The sequence below is a fragment of the Gekko japonicus genome, unplaced genomic scaffold (assembly GCF_001447785.1).
Source record: "Gekko japonicus isolate JY-2015 unplaced genomic scaffold, Gekko_japonicus_V1.1 scaffold402, whole genome shotgun sequence".
NCBI classification, from domain to species: Eukaryota; Metazoa; Chordata; class Lepidosauria; order Squamata; family Gekkonidae; genus Gekko; species Gekko japonicus.
The window spans coordinates 934,854-956,071 of record NW_015166434.1 but is presented as its reverse complement, the minus strand read 5'-3'; the positions used below and the strand labels follow the sequence as shown (position 1 = coordinate 956,071).

Genomic DNA, 21,218 nt, shown 5'->3' with positions numbered 1-21,218 from the left:
CAAATAATCATGGTCCTAGATAAATCAACACAGCAGATTTTAAGTCACAAGAACAAACTAGTTGTTGAAGTCACAAGAAAAAGTATATACCTGAAACTTTACAAAAATACTGTCCAAAACCTGTCCTTTGACATCACATAAGACTGCCTGTATTAAAACAGAAAATGTAATTAGAGCAATGATATTTCATCAAGTAACAAAACAATAAAATCCATGGATATTGTCAATATATTCAAATACTGTAATGCATACTGGAAATTTCACCTTATTTCCACCAACAGTGGATTTCAAAATTCCATCTTGCCATACTTTGGATTTTTTCGTCTTCTGGTGGGTGTATAAAACCTATATTTAAAAAAACCCCACATGATAATGTATTACGATAATGCTGATGTCTCTGAAATACTGTGGAATTAAATGAAAAAATATGTTGAAATATTAAAGACTCACAGTAAATTCCTGGCAAGCCATCTTCATACTATCTGGGGGGAAAAAATCTTGTTTAATCAATTGAATGTACAGGCTGCTATCCACAGAGGTACATACATCCTTTTGTCCCTCTCACTACTTATTGACAAGTTACCCTGAAAAACAAATCTTTGAACTCCCAAAGTTCAAAAAGCAGTTTAGTGATTAGGTAAGACAAGGGCTTGGGAGCAGCAACAGCCCCTTTTTTTGTGCTTTCTCGGTTTTTAAAAATTCCATATTGAATAAATTTTTATATTCAATACCGTCAATACTATACAACTACCACCAGGTGGCTCACTTACATTTCAAGAGGGTTTTTCTACTTCAGAAAGAAAAATAATAAATTAGATTACTTAATAAATTGGAACAGTTCATTAACTACAGTTCTAAAATTCGAACAATTGACTTTGGAATCAAATGTTATTCAGAAATATTTTCTGGAAGTCCTGACCTGGACAGCCCAGGCTAGTTTGATCTTGTCATATCTTGGAGGCTAAGGAGGTTTGACCCTGGTTAGTATTTGGATAGGAGACCAAGGAAGTCCAGGGTGGGTATGTAGAGGCAGGCAATGGCAAACCACCGCTGAATGTCTCTTGCCTTAAAACCCCCACCAGGGGTTGCCATAAACCAAATATAACTTGACAGCAAAAAAATCTGAAAAAATAGTTTTTTAATTATTATTTATTTGATTTATAACCCGCCCTCCCCTGTGCAACAGGGATCAGGGCGGGGAAACAAACTTCCAATATACAAACTATGGCCCCGATCACACGGCAAAGTTGCCGCGGGAGAGGCACGGATGGTGGGCGGATTATCCGGGCGCGATCACACCCCAACATCTGGGAAGTGGAGCGCACCTGCGGCTTACCGCCGACGATGCAAGTTAAAAAACTAGTACCTCCAAGGTACTAGTAAACGTTTGCCACGGGCTGCCTCCAGATGCCCGTGGTGTGATCGCGTCGGAGCGGGGCATTCCCCTCCGATCCCTCGTTTACCCGCCGGCGCCAAGGGAAGGACCCGTCGTGCGCCGCAGGTGCATCTGATCGTGTAATCACGCATCAAACTGCGCCGGGGCAATTAGCCACGCCTCCCCCCGTGATATCCGGCCCGTGTGACGGGGGCCTAAAATAATTAAAGCAATCTAACAATTCAGCAGCAGCTTACAGATGGCACATACAATACAGGTTAGTCGCATTCCCCAGTGGGGAGAGAAGGAAAGAGGAGGAAGACAGGCTAGATGGAAACTGTTCCTGTCCTCAATCATAGGCCTAACATAACATCACCATCTTGCAGGCCCTGCGGAACTGCACTAGGTCCTGCAAGGCACGGATGTCATTTGGCAGAGAGTTCCACCAGGCCAGCACCAGGGCCAAAAAAGCCCTGGCTCTGGTTGAAGACAGCCGGATACTTTTTGGGCCAGGGATCACCAGCAAGTTCTTCTCCCCTGAGTGTAACACTCTTTGGGGGATGTACCAGGAGAGGCAGTCCTATAGATTTAGCAACGATAGCATTGTTACAGGCAAGCCACAAGGACTTCTAGATTCAGGCAATTTATCTTCAGATCTCTCTACTTTCTCTCAAACATGCACAAAGAGCACTTTAAAGCATTAAAACATATGTGAATACTCTTTTGTTAAGGAAACTTAAATCATAATGATGTTGATTTAGGGCCATAGGCTTACCACACATTACATCTGCAATATACCTATTTCATATCTGACAACAGGAGCTTTGACTCTATGAAGCTTATACCCTGAGTATCTTGTTGGTCTCTAAGGTCCTACTGGATTCAAATCTAGCTCTTCTACTGCAGACCAATAAGGCTACTCTTCTGAAACAATTTTTTCTAGCTTTTCCTACTTCCTCAAAATATTTTTCCTGTTCCTAGAATGCACCAGACCTAATAATTCCCTCTCTAAATTTTTCACCTCTGCTTTAAAACTAGGCTGACGAGTGGGAACGATAATAGCAACATTAATAGAAGAGGTACATTTTAATTTTAGTTTGCCTTCGCAAGTGCTGCCACTCAGTGTTGTATATATGATTCAATCTCTGATGTGAGACCAGGGTTTATCTTCTATGCTAGGAAGACATTAGCAATCTTCCCCCCCACCCTTTAACAAATTAGACCCAAATCTGTTTAGCTTCAGCAAGCCAGGCTGCTGCATCTTGTGCCTTCCAAGGACTCAGTCACTTTCAGGGTTTACTTCACAGATGGTATCTTGTTGAAATCCTTACAGCAATACTGTAGGGAGTCAGTATTATAACCAGAATGCGGGGAGGGGGGTACTGAAGAGTGGCTGGCCTACAGACTACAACCCATTAAATGTTTACATGTGGCAGAGAATGATGTAACAGAATAGAATGCCCCGTTTTGGGCTGCAGGTGATGGATTCCAGCATTTGAATGTTTCATCACATTCAATATGCCCAGCATAGCAAAGAGAAAGCTTCTTCCCATTTCCTTCACCCGGAAGGGCCTCTGTTTGCAGAGATCTTTCTACATAAAGGCACATGACAAAATGTGAACCTCCAATGATCCTTTAGTATAAGTGCTGCAGTCCATTCTACCAACTTATCACACACCTCATTGTCCTGCAATGTGTAAATCAAGCTTTTGTTCATGGAAGAAGCAATATTTGAACCAGGGACATCTGAGATCACAGCTCATTCCATTAGACTGCACTCTCTAACATACTTACACCACAGGAAACCTCACTGAGCACAGTGCTACTTTCTGCCAAGTAATCGTTTATTTATTGACATCCCACCTTTCTCTCCAATGGGGACCCAAAGCAGCTCAAGTCATTATTATCTTCTCTGTTTTATCCTCACAACAGCCCTGTGAGGGAGGTTAGTCTGAGAATATGTGACTGGCCCAAGGTAACCTAGAGAGCTTCCACAACATGGGTTTCCCAGACCCTAACCACCACGCTGGCTCTCCTAGGACAGAAGTGCCTGCCTGTAATACAAACGGCCTGCTCAGGGCACAGGGGGTAGTCAAGACCCTGAAGAAGCCACCAACTGCAGGAGAGAGAACAATGTGTATTTTATGAAAAATTACATTGTAAACCATCTTGAGTTTCTATAAGATAAAAGGCGGCTAATAAATGTTTTAAATAAATACATAAAGGCGAGTGAGGGTGGCCGCTGAGTCTCTCTCCCTACCGCGAAATCCAGACGACTGAAGGAACTGATCGATCACAGCCCTCCACTTCACAGGAAATAAGCCCGAGTCACAAGCCAGCCTACCTACAAAGGCGAGTCAATTTTTCGCAGCCCTCCCGCCTCCCAAGCGTGGTCCCCCCCCCCTTACTCACGAGAGCAGTCTCAGTCTCCTCACCTCAGACACACACAAGCAAATCCAGCGGCACCACTTCCATCTTCAAACCTTTCCCGCTCAACCAGCTGTGAGTGACGCCATCTCTACGCGACACACAGACCTCCCTACCTGCAGACTCTCAACAACGCTTCCGCTTTCAAATCGCGCCGTTTTCCCAATGCTAAGGACGGCTTTCACCAACCAGTCTGCATACCCATTGGATCGACTTGGTCACGTACTTAGTCATGTTTCCTGTGTGTAACTCTGCCATACTATAAATAGATACCATAGAAATATAAGACGCTAGAGCGACACCGTCATGTGCAATGGCTGAGTGACGCCATCAGTACGCGGCACACAGACCTCCCTACCTGCAGACTCTCAACAACGCTTCCGCTTTCAAATCGCGCCGTTTTCCCAATGCTAAAGACTGCTTTCACCAATCGGTCTGCATACCCATTGGATCAACTTGGTCACGTACTTTATACTGTCATGTTTCCTGTGTGTAACTCTACCATACGATAGAGACATACCATAGAAATATAAGAAGCTAGAGCGACACCGTCATGTGCAATGGCGGCTTTCCATTTTTACCGGAAGTTCAGAATTTGTGTCCCTCTAGGGTCCCCCCCACATATATCAATAAAAGCCGCTAATAAGAAGATCGAGAAAATGGCACTCCATGATTTTTGTTATCACTGTGTGCGCCTGCGCGGAAGCAAGTGCCGCTTCCTAAGCAACCAATAGAACCGGCGAAGACCCAAGTCCTTGTGGCATCGCGCGAGAATTCAACGCTGGAAAAGCGGAGAAGGCGGCCCTGCGAGCGGTGGCGAGTGCTTCCTTCGGCATGACGTTGCCTTGACTCTTAGCGCAGAGCCGTGGCGTCAGGTCAGTCCGGGCGGCGTGGGGGAAGGGGGAGCGAGCGAAATGGCTGTTTAAAAAAATGGGCACCGTTTAACCCTTCCCATTCCTGAGGAGAAACGCTTCTGTGGGAGCTCAGTCCGCTCATGCCTTAGCAGCTGCTGCGGAACAGAGCGGCGATGCAAGGAGGAGTTTTTGGCCCCCGGGCCTCACTTCACATCCCCTCAGTTTGGAACGGAGTTGTCAGCTGGAGGTTGTGGTTTGAAGGCAGCTCCGAGGCCCACCGGGACTGCTGTCGCTCGTCTGGTGCCCAAAAGTGAGAGCATGGAGACCAGTGTTAATCTCTGGAGCTTTGGCATGGTTGTCAGGGAGACGGGAAATAATACAAATAATAATAATAATAATTATTATTATTTTTACAAAAGACCTTCAAAACAAAGAGCTATACAGAAATGAACTAAAAAAAATCAGTTTTGCCTATAGGCTAACAGTTTCTTAAATAAAAGATTTTGGTTGGTCCAAACATAAACTATTGTTGTTATTTTTTCTTGTTATTCTTTTTGGGTGGATCAACATGGCTATATTTATCAGTTCAAAAAATTGAATCGTTTGTCTCCCACACTGCTGAAAGCAAAGGCCATAAAGAATTATTGAAATGGGAGGGAGGGAAAGGTAGAGATGAGCCTGATGGCTCTTCCTTTTCTCCACCTGTTTGAGAGGGGGTTCTCACCTCCAAACAAGACATTGCGGATGAGACCAAATGGAATAACTGTTCCCCTGACCAGGACTGTTCCATAAGGTCCCCATGTGCCACAGTGCTTAAGAGCATTATGGTATGCAATATATTTGGAAGAGGAGAGAAAATGATGTGCAAGGAGTCACCAGTATGATTGCTGTCTGCTAGGCAGAAGGCTTGTTGGGTCTTGGAACTTGTTTGGACACCAAACCTATTTATTAACTGCACCAGCAAACTGAGCATGAGTTGCAAGACTGGGCTGGATATGTTTCACTGGATTGTGGGGCAGAAGGCCCATCTGCCAACTATTTTCCTGTGCCTGCAGCAGCAACTTGATGTTCCAAAAACTAATTAAGCAAATAATGATTTCCCTGGCACGATGGGGAAAGCTTTACTTGTGGGCTGCTATTGGAAGTTCAGAAGCAAAGGCAAAAGTATCACTCCTATCCCAGAGGGTTGTAGAATTCTATGGCTTGATATTATTGTTGATCAAGTGCTATCAGTGTACATGTGGTTTTACATGATTATTTATTTGCCAGTTTGGTGTAGTGGTTAAGTGTGCGGACTCTAATCTGGGAGAACCGGGTTTGATTCCCCACTCCTCCACTTGCACCTGCTGATGTGACCTTGGGTCAGTCACAAGCTCTGGCACAGCTGTCCTTGAAAAAGAGCAGTTTGTGTCAGAGTTCTCTCAGCCCCACCTACCTCACAGGGTGTCTGTCGTGGGGAGGGGAAGGGAAAGGAGTTTGTAAGCCGCTCTGAGACTCCAAGTGAAGGGCGGGGTATAAATCCAATCTCCTCTTCTTCTTCTATTTAAGCACAGTGTTTTCATTCTGCTTTTCCACCCAAGTGCCAGATAATAAAAAAACACATCATAATATAAACAGATGGAGTAAAGGTCTAGACTGAAGCAGTACTTTAACAACTTAGATAGAAAGCTACATTCTCATAGTCTTTAGTAAAATCACCTTTACTTAATGCAAAACCTACATTGAAAAGATTTTTACTGTGTTCCTGACATCCTCAAGGGAGAGGGCCAGATGTAAATCACAGGAATTGCACTCAGTAATACAACCAAGAAAGCACTGTCATATGTTGCCACCTGTCAAAGCCTGTAATGGTTATAGCACATGAAGTTTAGTGTCTGGTTATTAAGTACATATAGGCGAAGATGATCCTTTGTGTATAATGGGACCAAGCTGAAGATTAAACCCAGCATTTTAAATTATGTACAGAAACAAATTGGCAGCTAATTAAGTTTGGTTTGGATTGGTGTAGCATGATCTTTTCAGTTAGTTCTCCTTGATAATATAGGGGAGTTTCATTTTGGACAATGAAAGTTTGGAGAACATCATGAAACTGAGCCACAGGGAAAGCAGACATCATGCTTCTGTTGCTAAGTGTGAATCACCTTGAAAGCAGATGAAGACAGTGGCCAGCACCTTATTTTTGATAATGAAATCAGTAAATTATGTGATAAGCATTGAGTTGACAAATTCTTAGTGGATTACTTGAATCTATGTTGCACTTTTGTTATAGAAGAGAGACTGTTATCTTGCTTATCCTTGAACTATAATTAGAGCTTGTTAACTTTGATCCGCTTGAATGGTCAGCTTAAAGCAGGTATAGAGACTTTTATGAGAGAGACAAGCATTTTCAAGACAAGCATCACTCTGTTTCCATTTTTATCTATTCCTGTTTTTTCTGCATAATTCTACTCCAGGGGGCTTCTCTTTGTAGTGTATTGTTACTGTACTAGTTAATAGGAAGATAATTCATTGGGTTGTTAGTTACGTGAAGAATTTATTCTTTTTGCCAGGTCAGCTTTGGCTTGCTTGGGTACAGAAGGCCTTATGAAAGGTAGTGCGGATATAATTAGAATTAAGACTATATTGCTCTCCTTGTGAAGTACAATGTGATTTGTACAATGTTTTCATGTAATTATATCCACCCCTTTTTAGTCCACGGGCCAAGAGTAAAAAAAGGACAAAACTTCTTTGCTTTTCTGAAAGATGTATATCTATGTATTATGTATTGGTGTGATAACCCATTCTGATTGGTAGCTCAAGCTTTTCATGATGTCACGAAGATAGCCAAACCCAATTTTTCTTACCTTGACTAATCTGAGCAATAACTTATGAGCAAATTAAAATTTTAAAGCACTGTTGGAAAGCTAACAAATTCTATAAATAACTAATGCTAATAATTCCTCCTAATAATATGTACAAGAAGCCATATAAGATACTTCTGCAAAGCACTGCAGAAAAATGTCTTGGTGTCTACCTAAACTATAAGTTATTGGTGGATCCTTCCTTTTGCCAGTGTTGTACATTGGTATCATAAATGACTGGCTAGAAATGCTTCTGTTCTTTGTTTTCACCACATCATAGGGCATTGGCTAGATGGCAGTTTCATTGACTCTGTGTCATGTCCCCTTGCTTCTACATGTGTCCTCTAACTGGTCTGTACTGAGAGCCTGTTTGGTGTAGTGGTTAGTGCGCGGACTCTAATCTGGGAGAACCGGGTTTGATTCCCCACTCCTCCACTTGCACCTGCTGGATGACCTTGGGCAAGCTGTAGTTCTGATAAGAGCTGTCCTTGAAAAAGAGCAGTTTCTGTCAGAGCTCTCTCAGCCCCACCTACCTCACAGGGTATCTGTTGTGGGGAGGGGAAGGGAAAGGAGTTTGTAAACCGCTCTGAGACTCCTTTGGGTAGTGAAGGGTGGGGTATAAATCCAATCTCTTCTTCTTCTATTGTCCCAGGCAAATATATTAGGGATTCCAATGTTAATATTAGCCAGAAGTGCAACATCTGCTTCCAGCATTCAGGCTTTTGCACACAGAAAGCTGTATCAGTCTCTGGAATCTGGGAGTATAAAATGCTGTGACCAAGTCATTTGGGATCTTAATCAATTCCACATTTTTTGTCAGAGACTTTAGTGCAAATGGAATGAGTATATGAGGAATTTCAGACAGATGATATAATCCGGAAGAGGAACGGTTCCCAAATGGTTTCTGGTCTGTCATTTCAGGCAGAACCTTTTTAGAACCGGTTCCCTACCGGAATATATTTGTAATTTCAGACACAAATGCTTCTGTCCCGTGTAGGAAACGGGGCTGAAGCGTTTTACCTGTCAACCGCTTCCAAGTAGTCTTCAGTTTCCTCTCCTGGTTCCGATGCGCTTTTTCCCGCCGTTTTTCGCCCATGCGGGCGATCTCCGGCTTTTTTTTTAACGTTCGCTTTTATAGCGGTATAACGGTATAACGCAACAGCATTATATCAACCCCATTGGAATGCCTGGAGTGTTGTGTTATAGCACTATAGTGCTATAGCGCTCTAAAGCGAACATTAAAAAAAAGCTGGGGATCGCCCGTGCGGGCGGAAAACGGCGGGGGGAAAGCGGTGCAGTCTGAAATGGCAAACCAGATCCAGCTCTTTACCAGAAGGGGAAAGCCATGTGTGAAATGGCAGCCCTATAGCGGTTTACTCCATGACGGATCAAAAACTGCTTCAAAACAGGTTTAAAAGGGTAATGTGAAATTCCTCATAGTTTCAGAAGGTAGCTGTGTCAGTCTACAATAGAACAGTTAGATTTCAGTCCAGTTGCACCTTGGAGACCAACAAGAGTTTCAGAATCAAAGTCCCCTTTGTCAGACATGAGTAGAGTAGAAACGGACATCTCTTGCGATACACCTTTCCCACCTTCTGACTAGGATAAAATGATTCAGAGCTTCGTTCCAACTCTACTCATGTCTGACGAAGGGAGTTTTGACTCTGAAAAGCTTATAGCCTGAAACTCTTATGGGTCTCTGAGGTGCTACTGGACTCAGATCTTCCAAAGCCTTTTGATACAAATAGCCCAAGGAAGGAAACTTTTAATTACTTATGTTTCCAAGCAGTCCATTCATAATCGTACTGTGATCTGGCTTTAGCATGTTACTGTCCTGATTAATGAATTCAAGGCTGTCTTGAAGCCTACAGAAGGAAAAAAGAAAGAAAGAAATGGTTATTTGCATTACAGCGCTGTTTGATTCTATTCTCAACTGTAGTCTGTATACATTTTTCCCTTTTCAAGGCAATAAAATTGTTTAATGACAGGCAGCACAAAGTGCAGAAGTCAATTCTGCACAAAATATTTTATTCATCATGTTAAAATAGAATGTTCCATAATCATTTTTTTCTTTTCTTAATTTTTCGGGAAAAAAACATAAAAGGCTTCAGGAAAAAACCTTTTCCCCCTGAATTTTTCCGTTTTTTTCCCGGGCATTCACATTTCTACCTGTTCATCATGCACACACTTAGGTCCAAGCGCCAGGCAAGAATTTGGAAACACAGTTTGCAAAGCCAGCAAAATGTACCTTCCCCAAAAGATGACATGTGGATGACAGACCAAGATGACAGTCTTGTCATCTATTGGATGCATGAACCACCTGTACCAGTTGTAATTTTGGAGATGTTGTTATGCAAGTGTTCATTCCTGCCAAGCTGCTCACTCCTGTCCTATGGACTTGCACTGCTACATGTGAATTACTAACAAGTAGCAACCAGGAAAAAACTCAAAAAAGTTTATTTGCAGTTCAGGACTCAGAAGATGATTTCACTGATGATAAATATTAAAAGTAGTTTGAAACAAATTAGATGTTAATATTAGTGAAATGATAATGTAAGATTTGTAAAAAACATATATTTTGAACATTTTCTAAACCCACAAGAGGTGATTCTTTGTAGTGACACAGTTACTTACTATCTAGTTACATAAAAATCATAGTGTGGATCAGTTCTCATGTACCTCACAGTGGTATACTTCATGTTATGGCTCATGGGAAACAAGCTACAATTGTCTAATATGCTTTCAGTGGCTGTCTGGGTTTATTTATTTATTTATTATTTCCACTTACTATACCGCCCATACCCCTAGGGGTCTCTGGGCGGTTTACAGGATAGTTCTATGAACTATAGTACCCTATCTAAGGCCACATACTGTAGGGGATGGGGGTTCCCTACCGGCTGGGTAACGCACCATATTCTATAAATCTTATAAAAACATGGTAAAAACTGACTTACTTTAATTTATGCCTTATGTCACAAAAACGGTAATGGATGGAAGCATTAATAGTTATATGTAGGAGAAGAGTAGCTTTCCAACAATGTTTTAAATTGTTCATGAGTTATAGCTCAAATGAGAAAAGGCAGGAAAAATTGGCTTTGGCTGTCTTGATATCATAAAAGGCTTAAGCTACCAATCAGAATTGGTTTACCACATCAAAACATAATACACAGAAATACACATTTCAGAAAAACAAATGTTACCTTGCCTGATACCAACATCTACTCTGGCTCACAGACTATTTGTTATACTTTTTGGTTTAAAAATGTGGACTTATGAAATCTTCAGAGCCTTCATTTTTATTTAAGTAGATAGATTAATTCAAGAAGCGTGTAAGTTCTGTAGACTTTTATTTTGTTTAATTTTTTGAAATGTCCATGTATAAAGCTGCTTTGTACCAAGAGGCCATTGGTTGAGCTGGTCTAGCTCTGTTTGCTCAGACAGAGAATGGTTGTTCCTGTGATCTCCTACAAAGTTGGTGCTCCGTCAGTTATTGCTACCATGCCTTTGAATCAAAATGTTTTCCCCAAGTGGCTTAATAAAACGTCCTTCTGTAACACAGCATTATTTTGGAGTTGCAACCAAATCCTCTACCTCCTATTAGATCATTGTGGATGTTCCCAAGCTCTTTCATCCAATCTCACTTCGTAACTGCTGCAGGTGATTGTCTTTTACCTGGACTTGCAGTATTTATGCTCTTCCCCCAAGGCTTCAGTCTTCTTGCTATAGCACAGTAGAGGCAAATAAACTTAAGTGTTGTAGGTAGGCCTGAAGTTACTGACGGATAGCAATTGATGGTAAATTGTCTGGCTGTACAGACCCATCAGCCTGATTCATCGGCTCTTACAAAGGGAAGCACCAGCCTGTAATTTGGCCATCTCACTTTCTTTTGATGATGCTTACCCCACAGCTAAAACTCCTGTGTTCAGGACAGGGTATCTTAGGTGTCACTTCACCCAAGTTCCCCTTTGACCACCAAAACACTAAGTTGGGGATCATGGAACATGCATGGACAAAAGCCAGGGAATGCTGGCTGGACCCAACCCAAAATTTATGTGTCATTTTGCATAAGGATGTTTTGTGGTATGAAATAAAAATAAATGTGCAAGAAATTCTTGACATTGTTTGTTTATATATAATTTTAGCTTTATGGCATTCTATGGTAGTGGATGAAACCACACTTGTTTCCTAATCAAACATTTCAGTTCAAGTATTTGGAACAGAGTTAGCATTGTTCAACCTTTCAATTATGTTTACTAAATATAGATCAAAATAAATATTCTAAATCAAATCACTGTCTATTTATTGCACTGACATATTTTCTAGCAAATATTCAGAAAAACCAGATTACTGCATTTTTCATTCTCAAATTTTCTTGACAGAATCCTTTTGTTTCTTTGGTGTTCTGTGCAGCTTTTTCTCATCACTCAAGGGCTGATAATAAAACAAGCAGAAGATACTTCCTTTTTCTCTTCCCCACCCCAATATTAATGAATATTTTAGCTTTCACAGGCAAAGAGCTCTGTAATGTCCTGAAAGCCTGGGATGAAAGATCAAGTTGTGGTTCTGTCTCTGTTGTTAGAGTGGCAGTTGCTTGGATGGAGGGCTCTTAGCACCTCCTCACAACTCTAGTTATTTTGGGAAATTCCATAAAGCAGGAGACCCAAACCTTTTTGAGCTTGTGGGTACCTCTGGAATTTTGACAATGGATGGTGGCCACAACCAAAAAAATGGCTGTCACAAGAGGCAGAGCCAGCCCCAAAATCTCAGGGAGTGAGGTCATGCATAACTCTAATAATACATTTTTCAACATTCAGGCAGAAACCCTGTTTAGCAGGGTGCTTTTTAAAATTAACTTACTTCAAAATATTTTCATTCGTACACACAGCTTATCTTCAGTCATACAGTGAAGATCTTTGTGCTGTGGTGGCAGCTGCTGCTGAAGCACACTTCTTAAAAACTGTACAATCAGATCTTCAGGGGCTAATCAGAAGCCCAACTGGGCAAAAGTCCCATTTGGCCCCACCCATTTTCTAAAAACGCTTTGTGGGCCCAGGAAAGGGGTCCACATGGGCGCCATGGTGGGGAACCCAGCCATAAACCGTCCCCTGCTTGGAAAAGATTTTTCTGGTTTTGGTGCATTCAGATGTATAGATCTGGAATAGATGTTGATTTCAGTGGCACTTCATAGTAAACATTTTTAGGATTGAAGCTACAGTTAATGTACTTCTTTAAATATTTCAGGCATATACTTCTCTCTTAGGACAAGTAATTGCAGTGTTAATGGAACAATCACACTTCTTTTGTAATGCCTGAGTGTAATTTAATCTCATTTTCACTTCTTCTGTTTAATTTCTAACTTGGCTTAAATAGTGCATACATGCAGGCAAAACCAAACTCCTAATCTGAAATCTTGTTAAATTAAAAGAAATGGAAGCCTAAAGTCTCTAATCATGCATATGCAAAGTGTATAATTGACTCACATACATGATATCAGTGGAACCCATTAGCTCCTGCAGAAGAGTTAGATGTATAACTGGTGCAAACCATGAACATTTAAAAATCGTCTAAAATTGTCAGAAGAAGGCAGCCTTGTAGTTCTATTACAATTTGATCAGACTATTTGCACCTGCACTGCTGGCACTAACTCAGTGCACCAACCCACCTTCCTTTTTTTTTTTTTAAACTCAGTCTCACTCAGTTCCCTTTCTTACTAAAGCTCCTATACCAGGTGGCCTTTGTCCATGCAGATTCATGGTCCTCAACATAGCTTTTTCTTGGTCGTTAGAGGGGGAATTCTTTTTGCACCAGTAGAAATGCTTGTTGGATCCAACATTATGTTACTGGGCTATTATTGCCTGCATGTATTGCCTTTCCATTACAGAAATTAAAGCTTTTCTAAAACAGGGTTTTAAGGATTCTTGAGTAAGAAATGTAATCCCTTAATACAGGGGTGTCGAGCTAATTTGTTATGAGGGCCAGATCTGACATAAATGAGACCTTGTTGGGCCGGGCCATGTGCGTCATAAAATGTACTGCCAGGTAGCAGAGATGTAAACTTTATTAAGGACACAAACACAAAGGGTTTTTTCTGCTTAAAATAAAAACATACTTAAAACATTAGCACTCTTGCAATATTTTGTTTATGTAAGTGTCTAATAACTGACACCTCTTGCTCTGAATTATTACATCAAAATGTCTGTGCTGTTGCAATCTTGAGTATGCTGTTCAGGTGTGTATCTGTAAGCTGCAAGCCTACAATGACACAGCAGCAGGAGGACTGGAAGAAGAAGCAGAAGACAGCCAGTTCCACTGTGGGCCTGACAGAAGCCCTCCAGGGGCCTGATCCAGCCCCCAGGCCGCATGTTTGACACCCCTGCCTTAATATATAGATGTAGCAGTTTGCCCAAGGCCATGCATTATCTCTCAATTTCAGTTCATCATCAGTAAAGAGGCATACACTTGCCTACTTCACACAGTGAGGAAAGGAAAGCAATTTCAGGGTTCTAGAATACTTTGCAAATTAATGTCCTTTAAAATATGAGTGTTATAAAGGTTCAGAAGATCACTTCATGCTTTCCTGGGGCTAAAAATCATAATGTAACATTACATTTCAGATGACGGTTACAGGAATGGAGACTGACACTATAAGAAGCAAAGCCACGGAGAAAGAAACCACTGAACAGCAAAAGGAACGTGACAAAAAGAAAAGGTCCAGAGTTAAACAGGTGCTTTCAGATATAGCAAAGCAAGTGGACTTCTGGTTTGGTGATGTCAATCTCCACAAGGACAGGTTTCTTCGAGAACAAATAGAAAAGTCTAGAGATGGGTGTAAGTTTTTACTTTACTGAGTCTTCAGTCATATGCACACTTAACTATGGATTAAGTCCTCTTGTATTCAGTGGGGCTTACTTCTGAATAAACTTGTTTAGGATTGCACTGTAAACTAGGGGAGAGAATTCTTGTTTTATTTCTACATATGTTGGGTATGTATGTGTGGATTTTGGGATTATCTACCTGGTGTTTACGTTTTTGTTGAGATTGCTGTTTAATGTTTGCTTTTTTTGTTAAGTAAATTGATTTCTTTGTTAATAGCAAAATACGGAGTACATCAATTTAAATAACAGTGTCTGTGAAATACATACAGGAATATTTTTGTTGACTATGCTGTCAGTTGTCAGGTTCTCCTTTAATTCCAGCTTTTGTTTCCTTTGTAGATGTTGACATATCACTTCTAGTTTCTTTTAACAAAATGAAAAAATTAACCACTGACAGAAAATTGATAGCACGTGCAGTTAAAAACTCATCCATTGTAGAGGTGAGGATAAATCCTGTATTTTTCCCTATGTGTGAATGAGGGAAACTGTTTTATTTAGAAACCATCCTTGGAGACTTGTTTAAAATGGCTAACAAAGTAAGAGTAATAGAACAAAAAAGTAAAAACAAGCCCAGGACATAAAACCAGTATAATACACCATTCAGCAGCTTAAAATGAAATTCATATATCATCTTGAGACTAGAAGCAGACCATCAAACAGCTAAAAAGATAGAACCCCTCAGGCAAATGCCTGCAGAAAAGGAAATGTATCCACTTACCCCTAAATAGCAGTATAGTTGGTACTGAGTGAGTTTTAAGGGGGAAGTATCACCAGTCAGAAAGCCCTATCTTTGGTCACCACCAGGGGTCTTTTCGTAGAAAAAGAGCTGCAGGAGCTCATTAGCATACAGTATGCTAATGAGCTACTAGGCTATTAGCATAATAGCTCATTAGCATATGCAACGCCCCAACATCACCGAAAGAGATGTCAGAAGGGGAAGCAAAAGGTGGTGGAGGCATCTTCAAAAGCCTCCCCTTCCCTTCCGGGGGGGGGGGAGGGGAAGCGAAGGGAGACGTTTAAACCCCTTCTCACTAGAGTTGGGCCGCAGAAGGAGGAAAGAAGGAAGGAAAGAGAGAGAGTAGAGAGAAGGAAAGAGGGAAAGAAAGAGAAGGAGAGAAGGAAAGAAGGAGGGAAAGAAAGCGAGAGAAGTGAAGAAGGAGGAAAAGGAGGGGACGAAAGAGCGAGAAGGGAAGAAGGAGGGAAAGAAAAGGAAGGGGAAGGAAAGGAGGTAAAGAAAGAGGGCAAAGAGAGGGGGGGAGGCTCTCCCACCCACCCCACTCAAGCCTCTGCCACACACACACACACCCCGCGGATCCCTCACCCTGCTCCAGCGCTGACCCGGGGAGGCGGCCGGGGCCCCTCTTCTGGTCTCCCCCGGGCCGCAGTGCTCCGGCGCTGGCCCAGGGAAGCAGCAACAGGCATCCTCCGACCTCCTCCGGGCCGCAGCACTCTGACGCTGGCCCAGGGAGGTGGCGACGGGTATCCTCTGGTCTCCTCCGGTCCGCAGCACTCCGGCGCTGGCCCAGGGAGGTGGCGACGGGCGTCCTCCAGTCTCCCTGGGGCCGCAGCGCTCCGGGCGCAGGCCCCGGGAAGGCGCGACGACCCTCCCTGGGGCCACAGCGCTCTGCGCGGGCCCCAGGAAGATGGCGACGGGCTTCCTTGAGCCTCCCTGGGTCCGCAGTGCTCTGGCGCGGGTCCCAGGAACACAGCAACGGGCCTCTCTGGGGCTGCAGCGCTCCGGCGTGGGCCCCGGGAAGACAGCGACAGGCCTCCCTGGGCCTGCAGCGCTCCGGCGCAGGCCCCGGAAAGGCAGCAACAGGCCTCCTCCAGCCTCCCCGGGGCCGCAGGGCTCCGGCGCGGGCCCTGGGAAGACGGTGACGGGCCGCAACACGGGGAGCTGGGAGAGGGGCTTGCAGCCGCCGCCATTTTGTGAGGTCCTGGCCCCAAAAGACCCCTGGTCACCACCTTCCTCACCTGTGCAAGAGAAGGCACAGAGAACAGGGCTGGGGAAGAGGATGTTAAATTGCAGGCTAGACAGTACTGAACTCTATGATTCTATGAATACTGTAAAAAATGCTTGTCTAATTGGATTTTGACTTACAGCTGGATTTAGAAGGAACTAGGATCAGACGAAGGCAACCACTGGGTGAGCAACCTAAAGATGTGGATAGCCGTACAGTATATGTGGTAAGATATCACTAAAGAATTCTGAATGACTAGTCTTTGTTAAACTTGGAATTTTGCACGTTTTGAGAGTATTGCAACCTTGAAGGTCAGTCATCTTATTAAAAGATTCTGGTATATGTCAATTGGCCGTTACAGAGCACGCGTTTTTGCCCAATTCATTTCTGCAGAGGCAGAAAATGTATCTGCTTCCTGCATGGGAAAAGTTTCAGAGGGGTTACCATGTTGCTCTGTAGTAGAACAGCTAGATGGGAGTCCAGTAGCACCTTAGAGATCAACAAGATTTTCAGGGAATGAGCTTTCCAGAGTCTGAGGAAGGGAGCTTTGACTCTTGGAAGTTCATACCCTGAAAAGCTTGTTGGTGTCTAAGGAGCTCCTGGACTTAAGTCTAGCTGTTCTACCAGGGGGGGCTCTATCACATACAATAGATTGCTGGAAAACGAAGTGTGATTTATATTTTAGGGTTTGAAGCAAGTTTCACTGAAAATTGTGGGATTTCTTTCCAAATTTAATACAAATTTGACACAGGATACATCTATTTGTTGTATGCCCAGCGTCACTTGAATGTATTTCCTGAAAGAAAAGGACTACTATTCCAAACAAAACTTGGTATATTCTGTGGTTGTTAGGTTGCTAGTCACTGCTAGTCTGTTTACTTAATACAAGAGCAGCATTTTTTTGAAACTAAATCATGTTGTGTTTTAATATTATCAATCAGTTATCTAGTGCCTGTCTCAAAACTGTTGGTAACAAAATAGTAGCTGTATTTTTTACAGCCTAGCAAATTCAAGCTCTTATTAACATCCATAAGAAGTGAATGTGTGTTCTGTTTTCCTTTGCTGCACAGTATATACAAATATAAAACTATGCAAATCAATTATGTTAGCTAAAAGCCTTTGATACACAGCCATGAAGGATATACTGTTGTGTAAGAAACTTTGCAAGCTGTTTTTTCAGTATATCCTGACTCATTGCATTGAAATGATCAGTGTTGTTGCCTGTCATTGGGGCTTACAAGAATTTATCTATCAATTTTTGTTCAAGGTATTTACAACTCCTGTTCTGAGTGTCATACTAGTAACAAACCATTAGAGTTCATAAACAGAGATAAGCTGTTCTCTGAGTGTGTTTGATTATTTGTGTTCTCCTAATACAACTTTTACTGTTGCACCCAGTCCCATAATCTTCCTAATACATCTTATGCAGTTAGCGAACACCAACTGAGGTGAAGTTCTGAAGTAGGTGGGTTTGGTTTCTGCTAAAAGAAATGTAGCAAATGGCATGCAAGCAAAAATGAGCTCATGAGCTGGAACATGGCCCATGTATTTCGTTGCTAGAGGACAGCAGTAGGATTCAGATAGTGTGTAAACTATTACAGAATGCTGTCTATTGATAAAGCTAATAAAACTATGCTGTATTAATTTAATTGCCTTTTTATCAAAGCTGTGATGCAGGGCAGAAAAGTTTCTGCTGAAAGAAATTTCTGATGCTATATTTTTTTCTTGGAAAGTGTTGCACCTCACTTATGTATTTATATAGTCTTATGTATCTATAGCAGGCATGTCCAACTTTGAACAGGTAGTGATCTGTTTTTTCCGGCCAAAAGTGCCGGTGATCTACCACCATGAAAATAAAGTTTCAAATTAGATTTTAGCCCACTAAAGTTGGGTTCCACCGTGCCCCCCCCCCTTATAATATACACCTTCTGTCCTTTAATGGTAAGCAAAAACAAAACAGGGAGACGAAGATCTAGAAAGAACTGCAAACATTTTTTATTTTATTTTATACCAGGAGACCAAGTGGGGCTGGTGATCTACCTCTGACCCCTCCGCGATCTACTGGTAGATCGCGATCTACCTGTCGGACATACCTGATCTATAGTTTTCAGGGCTGTTGTGCTGCAGATCATTCATGTGGGATGAGCGAAATGTGGGATATGAAGCATGGACAAACCCCAATAACTGTACATGGTAAAGTTGAAATGCTGTATAGCAGTTATATGGTGTAAAACGAAGAAGGTTAAAGGATGGTTGATTTATAAATAAGGGCTATGTCCTGACCTAGTGTACCAGAATAGATTAATCACTCACTGAGAGATACAGTCAATATAGTGACTTAGAAATGAATTCAATAATCCTATAACTTGTGTTTCCATTATTTGGTGGTTGTATGTTTCTTTTTTGTGTTGGGATTTAAAAAAAAATCATTCATTTATTTTGTTTTAGGAATTGCTTCCTAAAAATGTCAATCACAGTTGGATTGAACGGGTATTTGGGAAATGTGGCAATGTAGTTTATATCAGCATTCCTCGTTATAAGACTACCAGAGACCCAAAGGGATTTGCATTCGTTGAGTTTGAAACAAAAGAACAAGCAGAAAAGGCAATTGAGGTAAGCTGTGGACAATTCAAAGGGCTGGATTTTGCGCACTATTTAGCTTTACATCTTTGTGTTTATTTGCATTTATTTATATCCCTCTGTTTTCTCCAATGGAGACACAAAGTAGTTTAGAACACTGTTCTCCCTTCCTCTATTTTTTTCACACAACAGCCCTGTGAGGTTGGTTAGGCTGAGAGAATGTGACTAGCCCAGTGTAGAGATGTAAAATTTCCAGAAATTTTGAAGCTCGGGAAAAAAACCGTTTTTTCCCCGGGGTTTCTTCTGTTTCAAATGATTTGTAATTCAGTTTGACTAAAGTATGGTTTATAGAATATGGAAACGCAAAATCTGTCTGCTGGAACTTTCATAGTGGTAGATTGAAACTATGCAGGCAGTGTCTACTGAAAACTTTAAATTGAGTTGAGGATAATGAGGGTGGGGTTTTATTCAGAGCCTCATGCCATAGTCCTTGCTGAAAGAAAATGGCAGCCTGACACATCGCATGTTTACTCATGAGTAACTCCCAGTGACTTCTAGAAGTGTTGTACAGTCTCTTTTGAAAACCTGCAATTTGCCAGCAAACTAAATTTGCAGAATTATTCTAAGTGAAAAACTTGTTAAGTACAGAATGTGAATATTTAAAGTCTGTACATAGCAAGCACATCGTTCAGTTTACATCTTGCTCCAATAACTATAGGACAGTTGTGTCTGTGCCAATGTTTGCATATTTAAATAAAACACAGATCAAAGCATCTTGAAGATAGCTCTGTGCCTCATTGTGATCTACTGGTCAGCAAAAAGAACACTCCAGGTACTGTTCTCCATGTATTAAATTCTAGATATGAGATAAAATGGAGAGTTTTATTCAAGGTATCCTGCCCTTGAATCTTTGTGATGTTAACTAGTGGATGGTCATTTAAACTGTTTGATTTCTTCATTTAAGTTCTTGAATAACCCACCTGAAGATGCACCAAGAAAACCTGGGATATTCCCCAAAACAGTTAAAAACAAGCCTGTTCCTGCAATGACTACAAGTGACTCTAGTGTTGTTGGTAAGTAAGGTGGTAGTTTATCATTCTCCATTCCATCTTCTGATTATTCCCATGCATTCTGTTTAGCCAGTATTAGAAGTGCTAGTTTGTTCTGCATCCCAGGTATGTGGAATTTCCTGTAGATATTGACCATACTTTTTAAATACCAGGCATAACAGATGATGCATACATTGTAAATTAAGTGCCCGTGTAGGACTTCAGAAGAACTTGGGGATAGAAGAAGAATTAACCATCTGTTTGCCCTTTTAAATCTCTCGTTCTGCTGCTCTGTAGTCAGGTGATGCGAAGTGATATGCAAAGTACTATAACCATCAGTATTTGCTTTAAAGCTTTCCTATTGAAGCCAGAGTTTAAACCCTTGCTAATTTGAAATATTTGTGGATCATGGACATGGCAATCTTTAAAGCAACTAGGGCTACAGTGGAAAATTCCAGAGGGGCACGCATGTAGTCTGTTGCAGCATAAGAATCTTATGGTACTATAAAAATACATTTATTGTGATGTGTTTCCATGGACCAAAACCTATTTCAGGTGCATGAAGTAGGTCTTTACATTACTACAGATTTCTCTTTAGGATCATAATGTCAATTTTTCATGAGACGTATCTTATTTTCTTTACATCTTTGGGGAGCTCCTGTAGATTTTACAAGAAATGTACAGTCCTGTGCTGAGTAAATAGCAATATTACACTGTGGTCTATCGATATTTACTAATTTAAGTATATGCTATCTTCTGGAGTTAACCCAGTTCAGTTAATTGTGTTTTGGAGTATAAGTGTAAATGAGATACATTCTTTAATTAATGCAGAAGAAAAGAAAAAAAAGAAGAAGAAGAAATCCAAAACAAAGAAGGAAAATAGCCAGCAAGCAAATGTGGACACCAGAGACTCAAGTATGGATACTACTACAGAGCAGGCAAGCAGATCGAAGAGACATAGAACAACATCAGAAAGCTCTGAAATGGAAGCATCAGAGGCCCAGTGGCAGTCTTCAAAGAGAGACAAAAAGAGAACGGATAGAACAGAAAGCTCAGGGTCTGGAGAAAGTAGGCCAGGGAAGAGGAAGCGCAGACACTCTGGGGATGTAGAGATGTCCTTTGGAAAGGTAAAGAAAAGTACTCCGAAAGATAATGTTCATTCTGCACGAGAGGGATCTACAGAAGGACCAGAGGATTCCAAGGGTAAGACTGGGTTGTTCCTCTTCTTATTCAACTGAGTTTCTGATATACAATAAG

The 21,218-nt window shown here is 41.6% G+C and overlaps 2 protein-coding genes across 4 annotated transcripts in view; one reads left to right on the top strand and one right to left on the bottom strand.

The window, feature by feature from the left end:
- Positions 1–471, bottom strand: part of ZGRF1 (zinc finger, GRF-type containing 1) — a 48,443-nt gene extending 47,972 nt beyond the window's left edge. The window contains exons 1-3 of the mRNA XM_015411876.1: positions 451–471; positions 265–345; positions 91–147 (exon numbers count right to left, since the gene is read on the bottom strand). Of these exons, the coding sequence (XP_015267362.1) occupies positions 91–147; positions 265–345; positions 451–471 (159 nt within the window). The remainder of the gene's footprint in view (positions 1–90; positions 148–264; positions 346–450) is intronic.
- A 3,878-nt stretch (positions 472–4,349) lies between these two features.
- Positions 4,350–21,218, top strand: part of LARP7 (La ribonucleoprotein domain family member 7) — a 34,289-nt gene continuing 17,420 nt past the window's right edge. For 2 of the 3 annotated variants that reach the window (XM_015411882.1, XM_015411880.1), the window contains exons 1-7: positions 4,350–4,677; positions 14,111–14,324; positions 14,711–14,811; positions 16,475–16,558; positions 18,781–18,945; positions 19,877–19,985; positions 20,793–21,164. In XM_015411882.1, coding sequence (XP_015267368.1) covers positions 14,111–14,324; positions 14,711–14,811; positions 16,475–16,558; positions 18,781–18,945; positions 19,877–19,985; positions 20,793–21,164 — 1,045 coding nt within the window. In that variant the 5' untranslated portion in view covers positions 4,350–4,677. Of the gene's footprint in view, positions 4,678–4,934; positions 4,967–14,110; positions 14,325–14,710; positions 14,812–16,474; positions 16,559–18,780; positions 18,946–19,876; positions 19,986–20,792; positions 21,165–21,218 lie in introns of those variants that run through there. The other variant, XM_015411881.1, reaches the window with a different exon arrangement.